This window comes from Octopus sinensis, linkage group LG30 (assembly GCF_006345805.1).
Source record: "Octopus sinensis linkage group LG30, ASM634580v1, whole genome shotgun sequence".
Classification (NCBI taxonomy): domain Eukaryota; kingdom Metazoa; phylum Mollusca; class Cephalopoda; order Octopoda; family Octopodidae; genus Octopus; species Octopus sinensis.
In genome coordinates this window covers 9749909-9771218 of record NC_043026.1, presented here as the reverse complement: position 1 = coordinate 9771218, position 21310 = coordinate 9749909, and the positions used below count along the sequence as shown (strand labels likewise).

The 21310-nt window shown below is 39.5% G+C and overlaps 2 protein-coding genes across 2 annotated transcripts in view; both read left to right on the top strand.

Annotated features, from left to right (window-relative positions):
* The window catches only part of LOC115226349 (zinc finger protein 91-like), a 49739-nt gene extending 36657 nt beyond the window's left edge, over window positions 1–13082 (top strand). Inside the window, exons 5-6 of the mRNA XM_036515140.1 lie at window positions 12266–12637; window positions 12890–13082. Coding sequence (XP_036371033.1) covers window positions 12266–12522 — 257 coding nt within the window. The 3' untranslated portion in view covers window positions 12523–12637; window positions 12890–13082. The remainder of the gene's footprint in view (window positions 1–12265; window positions 12638–12889) is intronic.
* Window positions 13083–19017: 5935 nt separating this feature from the next.
* LOC115226346 (zinc finger protein 117-like) lies at window positions 19018–20043 on the top strand. Its single transcript, XM_029797346.1, has 2 exons — window positions 19018–19277; window positions 19881–20043. The coding sequence occupies exons 1-2, from the start codon at window positions 19018–19020 to the stop codon at window positions 20041–20043; spliced, it is 423 nt and encodes a 140-aa protein (XP_029653206.1).
* The last annotated feature ends 1267 nt before the right edge of the window (window positions 20044–21310 follow it).

Genomic DNA, 21310 nt, shown 5'->3' with positions numbered 1-21310 from the left:
TAAGAAGGAAAACAAGAACAATATAAATACATTGTGATTTGAGGAGGAAAATAATGGAAAAGAGCAAAAAGGTTGAAGAATTGATTTCCCATGAAAACATAAAAGGGATAAGAAAGTTGTCATATGACTGTGATGTCTGTAAAAGATCCTTCTCTCGAAAAAGTAACCTAACTGAACACAAACTTATTCATACAGGAGAGAAGTTGTATTACTGTGATGTCTGTGGCAAATCATTTTCTCAGAAGCGTAATCTAACTGTACACAAATATATTCATACAAAAGGAAAGCTATATCCTTGTGATGTCTGTGGTAAATCATTCTATCGCAGTTGTCACTTAACTAGACACAAATATATTCATACAGGAGAGAGATTGTATCATTGTGATATCTGTGGTAAATCATTCTCTCAAAGTGGTCATATAACTGCCCACAGACGTATTCATACAGGAGAGAAACCATATCATTGTGATATCTGTGGTAAATCATTCAGTGAGAATGGTACATTATCTGCCCACAGACGTATTCATACAGGAGAGAAACCGTACCACTGTGATATCTGTGGTAAATCATTCACTGTCAGTTCTGCTTTGACTGTACACAAACGTCTTCATACTGGAGAGGAAGCATATCACTGTGATATCTGTGGTAAAGCAGTCTCCCAAAATAGTGAGTTAAAAAAACACAGACGTATTCACACGGGAGAGAAACCATTTCATTGTGATATCTGTGGTAAATCATTGTCTGATGGTAGTGCTTTAATTGTACACAAGCGTATTCATACAGGAGACAAGCCACATCATTGTGATATTTGTGGTAAATCATTCTCTGACAGTAGCACTCTCTCTTCACACAAACGTATTCATACAGGGGAGAAACCATATCAGTGTGATATCTGTGGTAAATCATTCACCCAAAGTAGTACGTTAACTGCTCACAAACGTATTCATACAGGAGAGAAGCCATATGGCTGTGATATCTGTGGTAAATCATTCTCTCAAAATGGTTATTTAACTGTCCACAGACGTCTTCATACTGGAGAAAGGCCATATCACTGTGATATCTGTGGTAAATCATTCTCTGTTGGTAGTGACTTAAATATACATAAAAATATTCATACTGAAGAGAAACCATTTTAGTGTGATATCTAAGGTGACTCTCTCACAGTAATACTATGACCTTTCATAAACGTACTCGTACTAGAGAGAAGCCATCTCACACACATCATCATCATCGTTTAACGTCCGCTTTCCATGCTAGCATGGGTTGGACGGTTCGACCGGGGTCTGGGAAGCCAGAAGGCTGCACCAGGCCCAGTCTGATCTGGCAGTGTTTCTACGGCTGGATGCCCTTCCTAATGCCAACCACTCCGTGAGTGTAGTGGGTGCTTTTTACGTGCCACCGGCACAGGTGCCAGAGGAGGCTGGCAACGGCCACGGTCAGATGGTGCTTTTCACGTGCCACCGGCACGAAAGCCAGTCAGTGTTGCGCTGGCTATGGCCACGTTCGGATGGTTCTCTTACGTGCCACCGGCACTGGTATCACAGCTACAAATTCCACTGATGTTGATAGATTACGATTTTGATTTTCACTTGCCTCAACAGGTCTTCACAAGTGGTAAATTATTCATTGTATGTTGTAAATTAACTGTTCACAAATGTATTCATACACAAGAGAAAAGATAACGGCAGTTTGAACGGTTTCTTCTGTAAGCGTCTTCTTTGTAATATTCCTGTGATTTAAGTAATGGTAATTATGACTCTGAAACTAATGTATTTCCAAAGATTTCAGTTTTTTTCTTTCTTTACAAATTTTCTCTCTAACCCCTGCACCCATGCTTTTTTTCCATAATGTAGGAGCCTCTATTCTGAAACTGTTCATCCTGGTAGCCCTACATGTGTTTGTTGAATATCACTTCTACAGTTTACTGTATATTAATTACTGTATATTACTGTTTATTAAGTTATAAACGATGCACTTATTAAATATATTAACAAAATTTATGGCTTTTTTGTTGACAAGAATATGTTAAAGATGTCAAATATGTCCATAAACAACGACCCCCACTACAAAACAGAAGAGACCTCGATTTTTTTAAGTAGCCTCCATATTTTACACTGATGTTTCTTTATTATTTCAGAATATCATGACATTGGGATAACTGAAGAAATATCCTCAATATTTATCATCTTTTAAGACTGAAAGGAATTGATGTACAAAGCAAATTCTTTATAAAGAGTGAACTATAAGAAGGAAAACAGGAACAATATAAATACATTGTGATTTGAAGAGAAAAATAATGGAAAAGAGTGAGCAGGTTGAAGAATGTATTTCCCATGAAGACATAAAGGAAATGAGAAAGTCTTCATATGACTGTGATGTCTGTAAAAGGTCCTTCTCTCGAAAAAGTGACCTAACTAAACACAAACGTATTCATACAAGAGAAAAGTTATATCACTGTAATGTTTGTGGTAAATCGTTCTCTCAAGGTAGTCATTTAACTGCCCACAGACGTATTCATACAGGAGAGAAACCATATCACTGTGATATCTGTGGTAAATCATTCTCTCAAAATAGTCACTTAACTGTACACGTACGTGTTCATACTGGAGAGACTCCATATCCATGCGATATTTGTGGTAAATCATTCTTTCAAAGTAGCGAATTAACTAGGCACAAACGTATTCATACAGGAGAGAAACTGTATCATTGTGATATCTGTGGTAAATCATTCTCTGACAGTAGTAATCTTACTTCACACAAACGTACTCATACAGGAGAGACTCCATATCACTGTGATGTTTGTGGTAAACCATTCTCTCACAGTAGTGCCATGGTCAGACACAAACGCATTCACACAGGAGAAAAGCCATATCATTGTGATATCTGTGGTAAATCATTTTCTAACTATAGTCATGTAATTACACATAAGCGTAGTCACACAGGAGAAAAGCCATATCACTGTGATATCTGTGACAAAGCTTTCTCTCAAAATAGTGGCCTAACTTCGCACAAACGTATTCATACTGGGGAGAAACCATATTATTGATATTTGTGGTCAGTCTTTCTGTAGGAATAGTACTTTGACTTCACACAGACTTACTCATACAGGAAAAGCTCCATATCATTGCGATTTATGTGTTGAGTCATTCTCTCAGATTAGTGAATTAACTAGACACAAACGTATTCATACAGGAGAGAAGCCATATCATTGTGACCTCTGTGGTAAAGCATTCTCAGACAGTAATAATCTTTCTACACACAAACGTATTCATACAGGAGAGAAGAGGAAAGAGTAAAACAGCAAATTTTTTCCACCAATCCTCTCAGATCAGCTACATTTGGAATGCTAAGAACTAAAATTCTCTTAACCTCTCGACAGGTCAAGTCTATACTGACATTAGTTGTAATAATGTCATAAAAGTGAGAGCTTCTGATAAATTGTCTGAACTATGGTGTTGGCAAATTCCAAATTGAAGTCAATATTGTTGTGATTGAAATTTTGCCATTTCTTTTTGTCATCAGCATTTTTTTGTGCTAAATCAATGTCAATGTATTTTTTTCTTTTATATGATATTTTTTTATACATTAATAAACTATGTGGCTTAGCACAACATGAAAGAAGTGGTGGCAAATCAGGCCTATTTCTTTGGGGTCTCAGTCTCTTTTATTCAGTTCATGCACTTTTGTCACACATTGTCAATTTATGAGGGTCTGAATCAATCGAATAATAACCATTGCACAACTTTCAAACATGTGACAAGTCAACACAAGCCACTCCATCTGAAAGGACATCAGATCCCAAATCAACTACAACACCTATTTCTCGACTACCCACAAGGGGCTAAACATAGAGGGGACAAACAAGGACAGACATAGATATTAAGTCGATTACATCAACCCCAGTGCGTAACTGGTACTTAATTTATCGACCCCGAAAAGATGAAAGACAAAGTCGACCTCGGCGTAATTTGAACTCAGAATGTAACGGCAGACGAAATACCTATTTCTTTACTACCCACAAGGGGCTAAACATAGAGGGGGCAAACAAGGACAGACATAGATATTAAGTCGATTACATCAACCCCAGTGCGTAACTGGTACTTAATTTATCGACCCCGAAAGGATGATAGACAAAGTCGACCTCGGCGGAATTTGAACTCAGAACGTAACGGCTGCGCATTTCGCCCGGCGTGCTGACGTTTCTGCCAGCTCGCCGCCTTCCTGCTTTCCCCGTTTCAATGGCGTATATGTTCTTCAGCTGGACGGGACGCCAGTCCATCGCAGTGTTACTCATTTTTGCCAGATGAGTGGAGTGGAGCAACGTGAAATGAAGTGTTTTGCTCAAGAACACAACACGTCACCCGGTCCAGGAATCGAAACCACAATCTTACGATCATGATGCTGACACCCTAACCATTAAGCCACACGCCTCCACATAATCAACTACAATGCCATCAACTGAAATGCTCTGGGTTTTGTGTACAGTTAAAGCATAACTCAGGAACAATGGTATTTGAAATCTAGTCACAAAGAGTCCAGATGCAAAGCCAGAGTCAGCTTCTGCATATTTTGATAACAACTTTCAGATTCCATAGCAAGAGTGATGTCAACTGCATATACTAGCTCCCAAGGATAGCCAGCTTTAAATTCTTCTGTTGCACCATCCGAATTGTGGCCGATGCCAGCGCCGCCTCGACTGGCTTCCATGTCGGTGGCACGTAAAAAGCACCATCCGAATCGTAGCCAAAGCCAGTGCCGCCTTGACTGGCTTCCATAAAATACACCAATCCGACCGTGGCCGATGCCAGCCTCGCCTGGCACCAGTGCTGGTGGCACGTAAAAAGCATCCACTACACTCACGGAGTGGTTGGCGTTAGGAAGGGCATCCAGCTGTAGAAACTGCCAGATAAGACCGGAGCCTGGTGCAGCCTTCTGGCTTCACAGACCCCAGTTGAACCGTCCAACCCATGCTAGCATGGAGAACGGACGTTAAACGATGATGATGATGTGGCCTGGAAGACTTTGATGAATCGGAAGGAACTGACACTAAATTTGTATGTGTTCTCATGGCTGATTCTCACTTTACTGACAGTATCCCTACTCATGGCTTGTATGGCTATCCTTGGGAACTAGTATATGCTGTTGACATCACTCTTACGATGGAATCTGTCGTAGAAAGTTGGCACAGGAGTAGCTGTGTGGTAAGTAGCTTGCTAACCAACCACATGGTTCCGGGTTCAGTCCCACTGCGTGGCATCTTGGGCAAGTGTCTTCTGCTATAGCCCCGGGCCAACCAATGCCTTGTGAGTGGATTTGGTAGATGGAAACTGAAAGAAGCCTGTCGTATATATGTATGTATGTGTTTGTCCCCCTAGCATTGCTTGACAACCGATGCTGGTGTGTTTACGTCCCCGTCACTTAGCGGTTCGGCAAAAGACACCGATAGAATAAGTACTGGGCTTACAAAGAATAAGTCCTGGGGTCGATTTGCTCGACTGAAGGCAGTGCTCCAGCATGGCCGCAGTCAAATGACTGAAACAAGTAAAGAGAGTCAAGACTATTGAAAAGGTTGAAGATGCAACGAAAACTTTAGGAAAATAAGAAATAAGTGGAAATTTTACCGATGAGTGCGTTACATTATAAGGTACAAAAAGAAAATGACTCTCCCCAGACACAACAGAATATGCTTCAACACACGAACTCATATAAAGAATCTTGTAAACCAAATTCAAAAACGAAAAATAAAGGAGTGGCTGTGTGGTAAGTAGCTTGCTAACCAGCCACATGGTTCCGGGTTCAGTCCCACTGCGTGGCACCTTGGGCAAGTGTCTTCTACTATAGCCTCGGGCCGACCAAAGCCTTGTGAGTGGATTTGGTAGACGGAAACTGAAAGAAGCCCGTCGTATATATGTATGTTTGTGTGTCTGTGTTTGTCCCCCTAGCATTGCTTGACAACCGATGCTGGTGTGTTTACGTCCCCGTCACTTAGCGGTTCGACAAAAGACACCGATAGAATAAGTACTGGGCTTACAAAGAATAATTCCCGGGGTCGATTTGCTCGACTGAAAGGCGGTGCTCCAGCATGGCCGCAGTCAAATGACTGAAACAAGTAAAGAGAGTCAATCAAGACTATTGAAAAGGTTGAAGATGCAACGAAAACTTTAGGAAAATAAGAAATAAGTGGAAATTCTACCGGTGAGTGTGTTACATTATAAGGTACAAAAAGAAAATGACTCTCCCCAGACACAACAGGATATGCTTCAACACACGAATTCACATAAAGAATCTTGTAAACCAAATTCAAAAACGAAAAATAAAAATTTTATTACGGTTAAAAATTCCAACAAGAGTTACCTCCCGTAAGTGTTTTTTATCAAACTATACGCATGCGCATTAATTGTACTGCCGCATTCACTTGGACATTGAAACAAATCGTTTCTCTTATTTAACTTCTACAAACACTTAAAAGTACGCTTAATACATATCATACACACACTTTATAACAGCTCCATCTTTCATGACACATCTCTGTAAGTATTAAACAATGAAAATATTTAATCTGTTTAATTCTGTCTTGACGTGTCGTTTCTTTGTTTGGCAGATGTCTACGATTCGTGTGAGATTTAGCTGCTATTTCTACCTGGAAGCTACCTTCAACATTCTCCGTCGTTGCCCCGTTAGCTTGTTGCATGTTTTAGTTTGAGAAATTTCCTCGGCGATCTTTCGTCTCTAGTAGACCTTTCCGTCGATTTCCGTAAAAAAATTTTTTTTTTTACATATGGGCTTGCGGGAACTTTTAAAGTAATATACATACATATACACATACACCGAGTAAAAAATTTCAGTTATCTCTTTCTTTCACACATTACTCTCTCTGTCTCTTCACACACACTAACAGAAGCACTTCACTTACACAACATACTGTCTGTCTCCCACACCCCATCAAACACACACACACACACACACACACATGTCCATCAATGCTTGCCATGCATGGTAACTTCAAAAGAACTTCCCTCGTCATACAATCGCTTTCTCTTAGTCTCTTTCGCTCTCATTACTTCAAAAGTTCCCGCAAGCCCATATGTAAAAAAAAAATTTTTTTACGGAAATCGACGAAAGATTGCCATTTCCTCAAATATACTAGAACACTTCAGTTTAGAAATAATCTGATATATATATTTCTTTACTGCCCACAAGGGGCTAAATAAACATAGAGGGGACAAACAAGGACAGACAAAGGGATTAAGTCGATTATATCAACCCCCCAGTGCGAATCTGGTACTTTATTTATCGACACCGAAAGGATGAAAAGCAAAGTCGACCTCGGTGAAATTTGAACTCAGAACGTAACGGCAGACGAAATACCTATTTCTTTATTACCCACAAGGGGCTAAACACAGAGGGGACAAACAAGGACAGACATAGGTATTAAGTCGATTACATCGACCCCAGTGCGTAACTGGTACTTAATTTATCGACCCCGAAAGGATGAAAGGCAAAGTCGACCTCGGCGGAATTTGAACTCAGAACGTAACGGCAGACGAAATACCGCTAAGCATTACGCCCGGCGTGCTAACGTTTCTGCCAGCTCGCCGCTCCTTCTATAATCTGAAATACACAACAACACTTAGGGGTACTACTAGCGAATACTGGTCCCGGTACGCGCGTTCGCGCTAGCTAGTCGTAAGTAGTCGATGCTACAACGACTTGCGCGTATGCAAATGAGTTGACAGGAATGTTTTGAAAATATTCTGAAGCAACCTTTCAGAATGGTTCACATTCGAGGAACTCAAATGAACTTCAACATTTTATTTTATCGTTTGGTGACATTTTCGAACGAATTGCAAGAACTGTGAGATATTCAATTTTTTTTTTATTTTCCACTTTTGAAGCTGTATTTCTTTTTTAAGTAGCCTCCATATTTTACACTAATGTTTCTTTATTATTTCAGAATATCATATGACATTGGGCTAACTGAAGATACATCCTCAATATTTATCATATTTTAAAACTGATAGGAATTGATGTACTAAGCAAATTCTTTGTAAAGACTTAACTATAAGAAGGAAAACTGGAACAATATATATACATTGTGATTCAAGGAGAAAAATAATGGAAAAGACTGAGAAAGTAGAAGAATTGATTTCCCATGAAGACATAAAAGAGATGAAAAAGTCTTCATATGACTGTGATGTCTGTAAAAGGTCCTTCTCTCAAAAAAGTAATTTAACTAAACACAAACGTATTCATACTGGAGAGAAGCCATTTCATTGTGATGTCTGTGGTAAATCGTTCTCTCGCGGTTGTGACTTAACTACACATATACGTACTCATACAGGAGAGAAGCCATATCGTTGTGATATCTGTGGCATTTCATTCTCTCAAAGATGTCACTTAACTAAACACAAATGTATTCATACTGGAGAGAAGCCATTTCATTGTGATGTTTGTGGTAAATTGTTCTCTCGCAGTAGTGACTTAACTACACATATACGTATTCATACAGGAGAGAAACCATATCATTGTGATATCTGTGGTAAATCATTCTCTGATAGCAGTGCTTTACCTAGACATAAACGTATTCATACAGGGGAGAAACCATACCACTGTGATATCTGTGGTAAATCATTCTCTGACAGTAATACCTTGACTTCACACAAACGTACTCATACAGGAGAGAAGCCATACCATTGTGATATCTGTGGTAAATCATTCTCTAAGAATTGCCACTTAACCACACATAAACGTAACCATACAGGAGAGAAACTGTATCACTGTGACAGCTGTGGTAAATCATTCTCACAAAATAGTCACTTAGCTGCTCATAGATATATTCATACAGGAGAGAAGCCATATCCTTGTGATATCTGTGGTAAATCTTTCACTTGCAATAGTGACTTAACTGTACATAAACGTATTCATACAGGAGAGAATCCCTATCATTGTGATATCTGTGGTAAATCCTTTTCTAGAATTCTGCACATTACTACGCACAGACGTACTCATACAGGAGAGAAGCCACATCATTGTGATATTTGTGGTAAATCATTCTCTGATAGCAGTGCTTTACCTAGACACAAACGTACTCATACAGGAGAGAAACCATATCAGTGTGATATCTGTGGTAAATCATTCTCTGACAGTAGTCACCTAACTGCACACAGATGTATTCATACAGGAGAGAAACCATGTGATTGATATCTGCAGTAAATGATTCTCCCGCAGTACTGCCATGACTTTACATAAACATATTCATATCAGGGAGAAGCCATGTAACTGCTACCTGTGGTTAATATTATTCTCAAAATGGTTGTTTCACTGCTCACAGACGTATTCATACAGGAGTGAAGTCGTATCATTGTGATACCTGCACATAACTGTACACAAACGTGTGTTCATACAGGAGAGAAATCATATGACTATGATATCTGTGGTAAATCATTCTCTGAAAGTAGCCATTTGACTAAACACAAACGTATCCATACAGGAGAGAAACTATATCATTGTGATATCTGTGGGACATCATTCTCTGACAATAGTCATTCAATTAGATAAATGTACTCATACAGGAAAGAAGCCTTTTCACTGTGATCATCATCGTTTAGCATCTGTTTCCATGCTGATATGCATTGGATGGTTTGACTTGGGACTAGCAAGCCAGTAGGGTGCACCAGGCTCCAATCTGATGTGGCAAGGTTTCTATAGCTGGATGCCCTTCCTAATGCCAACAATTCCAAGAGTGTAGTGGGTGGTTTTTATGTGCCACTGGCATGGGAGCCTGTCAAGCAGCACTGGCATCAACCACATTTGGTGCTTTTTATGTGCCACTGGCAGCAGCCACATTCGAATGTTTTTTTGTTTTTTTTATGTGCGACCAGCACAGTAGCCAGTCAGGCGGCACTGGCATCAACTCACACTTGAATGGTACTTGTTACATGTCGTCAGGTGGCATTGGCTCATCCACAACTACAATTTCCATTTTGATTTGATTTTTTGATTGATTTTTACTTGACTCGGTAGGTCTTCTCAAGCGCAGTGTATTGCCTGATGATTCAAGTGTACTTTTAAATGGGCTGGTATAGGCCATGGCTGTGATCTCCTTTACTTGCCGGTTCTTCTCAATCACAGCCTGTCTCCAAAGGTCTTGGTGTCTTATCATTGGCTCTGTGAAGCTCAACGTTTGAAGGTCGTGCTTTACCACCACATTCCATGTCTATTTCTGATTATGGAGGGAATCTTTGCAAGACCCAGGAAAATGTAGGACAAAGTGATGAGAAATGACCTTCAGATTTTGAGCCTCACAGAGGAGACAACAAAGGACCAAGAAATCTGGTGATTTGTTGCACTTGAGAACTCAAACTAAGTAAAATATTGGCCATATATACAAACATCTCCTTTACAACCATGCCTTAACCCTCCCTATATCTGCCCTCTGTCAAAAATCTCCCACAACCTATCTTATCAACATTCCCTTTACCCTACCCACGACCCCCAACTGCTGCAGCCCTTGCTACTCTCTTTCACATGCATACTCACACACTTTCCATGCCCTCACATTCTTACCATAGCCTTGGTTGGGGCAAGGCTACTTCTCTCACTTGTCACATGGAGGTGCTATGAGGAAAGGTTCCTAATTGTAGAAAATGAAGTGGGGAAAGAGAACCTCCCTTACCATTATAGACAAAGCAATGAATATAAAACCTTCTAGAGCCTCTTTTCCATCAGGAATTACCTCTGAAAAGCTTAAAATTTTGGAGGTGTAGGATAAATCAAAAACATAGCTTTCTTCATAGCTCTCTGTGGTCATCTGACATACTAGAAATAACTGCACATTTCCCTTAAATTTCACCTTTCATTTATGAGTATTGAAGACTATTGGATGATGTGATCCTAGCTATACAATGCTAAAGAGAAAGAAAGGGTGAAAAGTCTTTAATCATATTTCTGCTCAGAGACACCTCAGGGTTAAACAACAATGTTAAATTATAAGTTCAGTTGTTCAGGTAAATGTTTATTTCTGTAGAAATGTAAATTTTCCACCTTTGAATCTGTGTTTTTTTAAGTAGCCTCTGTATCTTACACTGATGTTTCTTTATTATTTCAGAATATCAGATGACATTGGGATAACTGAAGATACATCCTCAATATTTATCATCTTTTAAGACTGATAGGAATTGATGTACAAAGCAAATTCTTTGTAAAGAGTGAACTATAAGAAGGAAAACAAGAACAATATAAATACATTGTGATTTGAGGAGAAAAATAATGGAAAAGACTGAGAAAGTAGAAGAATTGATTTCACATTAAGACATATGATAAAAGGGATAAGAAAGTCGTCATATGACTGTGATGTCTGTAAAAGATCCTTCTCAAAAAAGTGACCTCACTGAACACAAAAGTATTCATACTAGAGAGAAGCCATTTCACTGTGACACCTGTGGTAAATTGTTCTCTCGCAATAGGGACTTAACTGTACACAAACGTGTTCATACAGGAGAGAAGCCATATCATTGTGATATTTGTGGTAAATCATTCTCTCAGAGTAGTCCTTTAACCGCTCACAAACATATTCACACAGGAGAGAAACCGTATCATTGTGATATCTGTGGTAAATCATTCTCAAAAACTAGTCCTTTAACTGCCCACAGACGAATTCATACAGGAGAAAGGCCATATCACTGTGATGTCTGTAGTAAATCATTCTCTCAAAGTAGTGCCTTAACTGGACATAAACGTATTCATACAGGAGAGAAGCCATATCATTGTGATATCTGTGGTAAATCATTCTCTAATAGTTGTCACGTTATTGCACATAAACGTATTCATACAGGAGAGAAACCATATCATTGCGATATCTGTGGTAAATCATTCTGTCAAAGTACTGAGTTAATTGTACACAAACGTTCTCATACAGGGGAGAAGCCACATCATTGTGATGTTTGTGGGAAATCATTCTCTCGGACAAGTAGTCTTTCTGTACACAAACGCATTCATACAGGAGAGAAGCCATATCACTGTGATATCTGTGGTAAGCCATTCTCTAACAGTAGTTCCTTAACTATACACAAACGTACTCATACAGGAGAGAGACCATATCACTGTGATATATGTGGTAAATCATTCTCTCGTAGTAACGATGTAACTATACATAAACGTACTCATACAGGAGAGAAACCCTATCATTGTGATGTTTGTAATAAATCGTTTTCTGATGCGAGTAAACTGTCTTCACACAAACGTATTCATACAGGAGAGAGACCACATCATTGTGATATCTGTGGTAAATCATTCTCTCAGAGTGGTACCTTGACTTCACACAGACTTACTCATACAGGAACGACTCCATATCACTGTGACATCTGTGGCAAATCATTCTCTCAAAATAGCGCTTTAACTACACACAAACGTACTCATACAGGAGAGAAGCCATATCACTGTGATCTTTGTAGTAAATCATTCTCTGTCAGCAGTAATCTTTCTGTACACAAATATATTCATACAAGAGAGAAAAAAGAGTAGATTGTGTGTTTTTTCTGTAAATTTTTTTCTCTCCTTAATATTCCTGGGATTCATGTGATGGAAATCATGATTGTGGAAGTGTTTTACCAAAACTTTCAGTTCTTTTCATCATCTTCATCATCATCGTTTAATGTCCGTTCTCCATGCTAGCATGGGTTGGACGGTTCGACCGGGGATCTGGGAAGCCAGAAGGCTGCACCAGGCTCCGGTCTTATCTGACAGTGTTTCTACAGCTGGATGCCCTTCCTAACGCCAACCACTCCGTGAGTATAGTGGGTGCTTTTTACGTGCCACCTGCACAGGTGCCAGGCGAGGCTGGCATCGGCCACGGTCGGATTGGTGCATTTTACGTGCCACCTGCACGGAAAATATTTTCTTGCTGTGCCATCCTCTACTTCCATTCTTTTTTCCATAAATTAGGGACCCCTATTCTAAAACTGCTCCTCCTGGCAACCCTGCACATGGCTTTTGTTGAATGTCAGTTCCACAATTTACTGTATATTTCTTGTTTATTAGTTTTTCAATGCTTTACTCATTAAATATTTTCAACACTAACAAAATTTATGGCTTTTTCATTGTGAGGACATGGTAAAGTTGTCAAGTATGTAACCCTAACCCTAATAACCTCCAGTACAAAACAAGGGACCACTAAGGAAAAACAAAGAATGACCTTGAGTACAAAACAAAGGAGACTGCAAAGGGAAACATGGGGCATAACTACAGTTTAGTGCTCCACAACAGATAACTCTCTCAAGAAGTGTTTTTTATATTAAATTTAGCAAAAGGTCTAGATTACATTATCTTACAAAAATGGAAGAAGTAGACCTAGGAAGACATGGAACAAAGTGGTGAAAAATGATCTCCTCAGATGTTGAGTCTAATGAAGGAGATGGCAAGGGACTGAGACTTCTGGTCATTTCATGTGCTTAAGAAGACATCAAGCTATGTAAAATTGTAAATAAGCATACAAGCATGTTCTTTACAACCAATATCTCATACCTATTTCTTTACTACCCACAAGGGGCTAAACACAGAGGGGGGCAAACAAGGACAGACATAGGTATTAAGTCAATTACATCGCCCCCAGTGCATAACTGGTACTTAATTTATCAACCCCGAAAGGATGAAAGGCAAAGTTGACCTCGGCGGAATTTGAACTCACAACGTAACAACAGACGGAATACCTCTAAGCATTTCATCCAGCGTGCTAACGTTTCTACCAGCTCGCCTACAACCAATACCTCATACCCCAACAGCCTCTGTTCCCCACCTCACATATCTACCATAGCCATGGCTATTTCCCTCACTATTACTTGCCACATCAACCCTGCCCACCTCCAACATCTCCCTTCAAATTTGTATGAAATATCCCCCCTCTATCCCTTCTGTATCCTTATAGGTGTCTCATTCCCTGTGGTTAGGTCCCTTGGTGCATCTCCAACACCATCTATTTCTCTATCCCTACTTCCCTTTTCTTTTCCTACACGAGTGGCCAAGTATCTCCTCTGTATGACATCTATATCTATCCCTCTATTATACTTTAATCCCTCATCTAGCACAAAGTCTCCTCTCTTAACCCTTTAAGTCCCAGACTACTTAAATTTCTGAATATTACATTTAAATTGTCACAGATGATTGAAAATAGGTTAAAATGAAAAATTCAATTATTAAAACTCCTTTACTTCAAGTAGAAATGGAAATACACAGTGTTCTAGAAATAGGACACTGGGACAATGTGATATAGCTTATCTAAATGTTTTCATTTAGTGTCCTATTTATAGGACAGTGGGACTTAATGTGTTAATACACTCCCTCTCCCAGTCATGGGGTCTTTGTCTTAGAAGTTGTTTGGCGAACCCACCGGTGCTGGTACCATGTTAAAGGCACCAATACCAGTGCCACATGAAGAACAATCAGTACACTCTGTAAAGTGGTTTGTACTAGGAAGGTGGACATCCACCTGTAGAAACCCCACCAGAGCTGAAAACAGTTTGGTGCAGCTCTTTGGCTTGCCAGTTCCTGTGGAACCATTCAACTCATGCCAGCATGGAAGACAGATGTTAAATGATAACCAAAGAGAGGAGACATGCAGCGTGGTTGGCCAATATTCTATAATGTGAGAACGAAAGGCCTGAGCAGTAAGGAGCCAATTGCATACGTACATATATGCGCTTCTGTGTATGTATACGCACACATCTATCTATCTATTATGGCTGCCTCCTCGTTATCAAGTATGGCTATTGCACGAAGCTTAACTGTTACTGGTGCTGTGATCGAATGTGACTTTTTAGCCCAGCTAAACATCTACAATGTCTTGTACAGAATTGGCAACTAAGACCTTTACCAGTAATAGCCGGCTGTAGTTGTAACTGGGCTTCATGTACCTTTGCATGTCGTTTAAGTCCTCCTGCCAAATTATACTCTCTTCCACATGCCCGACAGATAGGTGTGTTACACCACCCCCAGTGGCCAGGTTGTCACTCATCTGTCTCGTTTTATGACTACGAAGATGACTCATGAGTCCAGCTTTACTGAGGCAGGGTCTTACACAGACATTGCATGTCAGAATCAAAGGAAGACCCTTCCCTTCTGGAAGGATAACAGCGATGCCCTTCCTGACATCCCTCCTTACTTTCTCATGTGCAACTCAAGATTTCTCAAAAGTGGCTGTCCCCTCATGCACAATCCTTCTCCACCTGCTACGATCAATAGCTATGCCTTCCCATGTGTCAGGAGAGATGCAAGCATCTCTTAAGGAAGCCTTCTATCTATCTATACATACATACACACACAACTGTACACTTTTGTAAGTGAGTTTGTATATCTGTTCGTCTCCATGTCTTTTCACTGGCTGTAAACAATGGCCTTGCTATCCATACAAATCTCGGTCATTTGCTTCCAGTCCACTGCCTCATCCTGTTTTCGTTCCTTCAAATATATTGATATATTGCATGATCTTTGTGAATGGAAGTCTCATTGAGCTAGTATCATTCACTTCGCTACCAGTTCTTCGTGTAACCGCGTTTGAGCTATTTGTTGCTCGACAGACAGGGAGACTTATAAGCTCGCTTGGAACATGTAGAAGTTGGCACCAGGAATGTTAAGAGGATTACAATCAGTGTTTCTACGTAGAATTACCTTCACATAAAACATCTAAAACTAAATTTTTGTTACATAGACCAGCAAGACTTTTGTTAGCCGCTCTCCAGCCATCTATTTAAAACTGTATACAGCTATGGTACGACCACACTTGGAATTCGCATCATCAGTTTGGAACCCCTATCTTGCTCAGAACATTGACCTCCTGGAATTTGTCCAGAGACATGCAACCAAACGTACACCCTCCATCAGACACCTACCATACCTGAGCGCCTTGTTTCCTTGGGCATGGATTCACTGAAGCTCCGGCGTCTGGCGATGGACTTGGTAAACACCCACAAAGTTATCAACCACCTCACCAACAACAACACTGAACACCTTTTTGTTCTCCATGTGTCCAACACACGTGGACATGCCTACAAAGTCAGAAAACAGCACAGCTCCCATGACTTTCGGAAACATTTTTTCACGCTCAGAGTTGCTGAAGCATGGAGCAAACTGCCTGCGTCAGTTGTTGACTGCCATGACACTACATCCTTTAAGGCCCTCATGCTTTCCGAAATCTGCCGAAACTACACCTGATTGCCCCACTTCTATACTCATACACATATGTGTATGTCATGACTCATGCACTGTTCTTTTCCTGACGCTTGTACATTACCCTATGTACTATACATACACTTTAGACGAGTTGTAGTGCACCTGAGCACTGTACACAATGTTTTTTTATTATTATTATTATTATTGAAATGGCATTAAGCTGACAAGAGTTAGCTCCCATGTATTTCATATAAAATATACGCATGCGCAGCAATCGTAGTTCCGCATTGGTATTTAAAGAATTTTGCACCGTGCATGACTTTCTCTTTCCTACTTCACAGGCACTTTGAAAGTACGTTTAATACTTATTATAAACACACTTTATAACAAGTCTTTCCTTTATGAGACATTTCCGTGAGTATTACACAATGAAACTATTTAATCTTTTAATTCTGTAGACGTTCTGGTTGTGACTTGTTCATCTTTTATGCATGGGAAATGTCTATGATTTGTGCGAGATTTCATTGCCATTTCTAGTTATGGAAGGGAGATGGCTATGATCTGTGTGAGATTTAGCTGCTATTTCTGCCTGTGCAAGCTCCCTTCTACACTCTCCATCGTTGCCGCGTTAGTTAGTTGTGTATTTTAGTTTCAGAATTATTCTGAAGTAAACTCCAATCACTGAAATGTTCCGTAAGGATCCAATGCTCTGTTATGATTTATGGAATGTTTGTTTCTTGATATACGAGGGGCGTTCAATAAGTAATGCCCCTGACCTACTTGCAGTTGTTTGATCTAGCTGAAATTTTGCATGTGCACTTATTTATACCTCTATAGATTAGGTGGCGAATTACAGCTCTGAACTAATTGTGGTTTCTGATTTACAGATGTTTGAACTGAGTCAAGTGTGAAATGGAGCCTGTTGAGTGTCGAGCAGTGATCTGGTGTTTGTATTTGAAAGGACGCACACCACGGGAGACTTTTGATGAAATGAAAGTAACTTATGGTGATGATGCTCCATCATATGACCTTGTAAAACGCTGGCATCGTGAATTCAAACATGGTCGGAACTCTGTGGAAACAGCTCCCAGATCTGGTCGCCCCCTTCTGCCGTTGATGAGACGTCTGTCCGTCAAGTTGAGGCTGCCATTTTGGAAGGTCGACGCATAACTATTAGCCAAATAGCCCATAAGGTCAAGATTAGTACCGGGTCTGTGGAAACTATCATTCATGACCATTTGCATATGCAAAAGGTGTCTGCCAGATGGATTCCCAGGTTGCTCACACCTTTCCAGAAGCAAGAACGCGTCGAGTGCTCGAGGATGAATTTGGAGATGTGCCAAGAAGATGAGTCAAAATTTTTCAAAAGACTGATCACACAGGATAAAACCTGGGTCCATCACTATGATCCATAGACCAAAGCCCAGTCAATGCATTGAAAGCACCGTGACTCACCTTCTCCAAAGAAGGCAAGGGTGCAGCCCTCCGCTGACACGGTTATGCTCACAGTCTTCTGGGACCAGGACGGAGTAGTGATGACAGATTTCCTGGCAAAGGGTACCACAATTACAGGAGCCTATTATGCTTCACTTTTGAGGAAATTAAGAGAAGCTATCAAAATCAAGAGGCGGGGATAAGATCAGCAAAGGCATCCTCCTCCTGCAGGACAATGCTCTGGTCCACAACTCGCGCGTCGCCAGATCAGAAGCACAGGCATGCAGCTATGAACTCCTCCCCTTGCACCCTCTGATTTTCACCTCTTCCCAGCCATGAAGTTGATTTTGAAAGGAAAGCGTTTCCCAGATGATGCAGCCTTGATTTCTGAAGTCACGTCGTGGTTGCAGGACCAAGCTGGGGTCTTCTACAAAAACGGTCTCCAGAGCTGTATCAAACAATGGGAGAAATGCATAACTCTGGGTAGTTCCTATGTAGGAAAAGACTAATAACTGTGCCAAGTGTTGTTGCTCTACTGCTATGGGAAGTGGGTCAGTAAGTACAGATGTGTGCCGAAGCCACTAGTAATTCGTTTTCTCATAACTTGTTCAAGGTTCTATGCAATGGGACTGAACTTGGAACCATCTAGTTGAGAGAAAAGCTTCTTACCACACAGCCAAATCTGAGCCAATTTTTCAAACCCCACCCCATGAAAAAAATTAAATAAAAGGAAAAATATCGAAACAAGATATTATCTTACAATAATATTCTTGTTTCTGTCAATTTTGTGTGTGTGTGTTGTGCTTATGGTTCGGAAGGTATTGACTGGAACGGAGAAATATATATTGAGAAAGCAAAGTCAGAAATAGTGGAATCAATGAGAAAAGTAAAAGATGCTTAATTGAAAGAGAGAGCGAGGGAGATGATTTATATTCTGAATTGTAGGAATTTTAAAAGCATAATTCTATGTGGTCACATGGCCTACTAGAAATAAATTTCACCTTTCATTTATGAGTATTGAAGACTATTGGATAATGTTGTCCTAGATATGCAATACTAGAGTGAAGGACAGGATGGAATGTCCTTAATTGTATTTCTGCTCAGTTAGAGATGCCTCAGGGCTATACAACAATGTCAAATTATAAGTTCAGTTGTTCAGGTAAATTTTTATTTCTGTAGAAATGTAAATTTTCCACCTTTGAATCTGTGTTTTTTTAAGTAGCCTCCATATTTTACACTGATGTTTCTTTATTATTTCAGAATATCAGATGACATTGGGACACTGAAGATACATCCTCAATATTTATCATCTTTGAAGACTGAAAGAAAATGATGTAAAAAGCAAATTCTTTGTAAAGAGTGAACTATAAGAAGGAAAACTGGAACAATATATATATACATTGTGATTTGAGGAGGAAAATAATGGAAAAGAGTGAGAAAGTAGAAGAATTGATTTTGCATGAAGACATAAAAGAGATAAAAGAGTCTTCATATGACTGTGATGTCTGTAAAAGGTCCTTCTCTCAAAAAAGTGACCTCACTGAACACAAACTTATTCATAGACAAGAAAAGCTATATCATTGTGATATCTGTGGTAAATCATTCTCTCAAAGTAGTAATCTTTCTAAACACAAGCGTGTTCACAGACGAGAGAAGTCACATCATTGTGATATCTGTGGCAAGTCATTCTCTCATAGTAGTGCTTTATCAAAACACATATATACTCATACAGGAGAGAAACCATATTCTTGTGATATCTGTGGTAAATCATTCTCTCAGAGTAGTAATCTTTCTACACACATACGTATTCATACAGGGGAGAAACCATATCACTGTGGTATCTGTGGTAAATCATTCTCTCAAAATAGTAATTTAACTGTACACACACTTATTCATACTGGAGAGGACCCATATCACTGTGATATCTGTGGTAAATCATTCTCACAAAATAGTCACTTAACTAAACATAAACGTATTCATTCAGGAGAGAAACCATCTCATTGTGATATCTGTGGTAAATCATTCACTGACTGTAGTAATTTAAATTCACACAAACGTATTCATACAGGGGAGAAACCATATCACTGTGATATCTGTGGTAAATCATTCTCCAGCAATAGTCATTTGACTAAACACATACGTTTTCATACACAGGAGAAGCCATATCATTGTGATATCTGTGGTAAATCATTCTCTCAGAATAGTAACTTAACTGTACACATACGTATTCATACAGGGGAGAAACCATATCATTGTGATATCTGTGGTAAATCATTCTCTGATAGTAGTGCGTTACCAAGACACAAATGTATTAATGCAGGAGACAAGCCATGTCAGTGTGATATCTGTGGTAAATCATTCTCCAAATGTAATGAATTAACTAAACATAAACGTATTCATACAGAAGAGAAACCATATTGTGATATCTCTGGTAAATCATTCTCTTGAAATGGTGATTTAACTAAACACAAACGTAGTCATACAGGAGAGAAGCCATACCACTGTGATATCTGTGGTAAATCCTTCGCTGATAGTAGCGTCTTAAATAAACACAAACATAGTCATACAGGAAAGAAGCCATACCACTGTGATATCTGTGGTAACTCATTCTCTGAAAGTAGTACTCTACATAGACACAAACGTATTCATACAGGAGAGAAGCCATATTATTGTGACATCTGTGATAAATCATTCTCTCGAAATGGTGATTTAACTAAACACAAACGTAGTCATACAGGAGAGAAGCCATACCACTGTGATATCTGTGGTAACTCATTCTCTGAAAGTAGTACTTTACATAGACACAAACGTATTCATACAGGAGAGAAGCCATATTATTGTGACATCTGTGATAAATCATTCTCTCGAAATGGTGATATAACTAAACACAAACGTAGTCATACAGGAGAGAAGCCATATCAGTGTGATATCTGTGGTAAATCATTCTCTCGAAATGGTGATTTAACTAAACACAAACGTAGTCATACAGGAGAGAAACCATATCATTGTGATATCTCTGGTAAATCATTCTCTTGAAATGGTGATTTAACTAAACACAAACGTAGTCATACAGGAGAGAAGCCATACCACTGTGATATCTGTGGTAACTCATTCTCTGATAGTAGTGGCTTAAATAAACACAAACGTATTCATACAGGAGAGAAGCCTTATCATTGTGATCTTTGTGGTAAATCATTCTCTCGAAATAGTCATTTAACTGGACACAAACTTATTCATACAGGAGAGAAAAAAAAAGGGTAGTTTGTGTGGGTTCTTTTGTAAACTACTTTTCCTTTATGTAATGAAAATTATGACTTAAAAAATAATGCTTTTCCAAGAATTTCAGTCTTTATCTTTCTTTCCAAATTTTCTCCCTGTCCCTTCCCCTACTTTCATGTTCCTTTTCTTTCCCATGATGTAGGGACCTCTGTTCTGGTAGACCTCTTCCTGCCAACTTTACACAAGGTTCTTTCTTGAATATCACTTGCACAATTCACTCTATATTTTTTACTAATTTTTAAGTTGTAGGTGCAGGAGTGGCTGTGTGGTAAGTAGCTTGCTTACCAGCCACATAGTTCCGGGTTCAGTCTCACTGCATGGCACCTTGGGCAAGTGTCTTCTACTATAGCTTCGGGCTGACCAAAGCCTTGTGAGTGGATTTGGTAGGCAGAAACTGAAAGAAGCTCGTCATGTATGTCATCATCATCGTTTAACG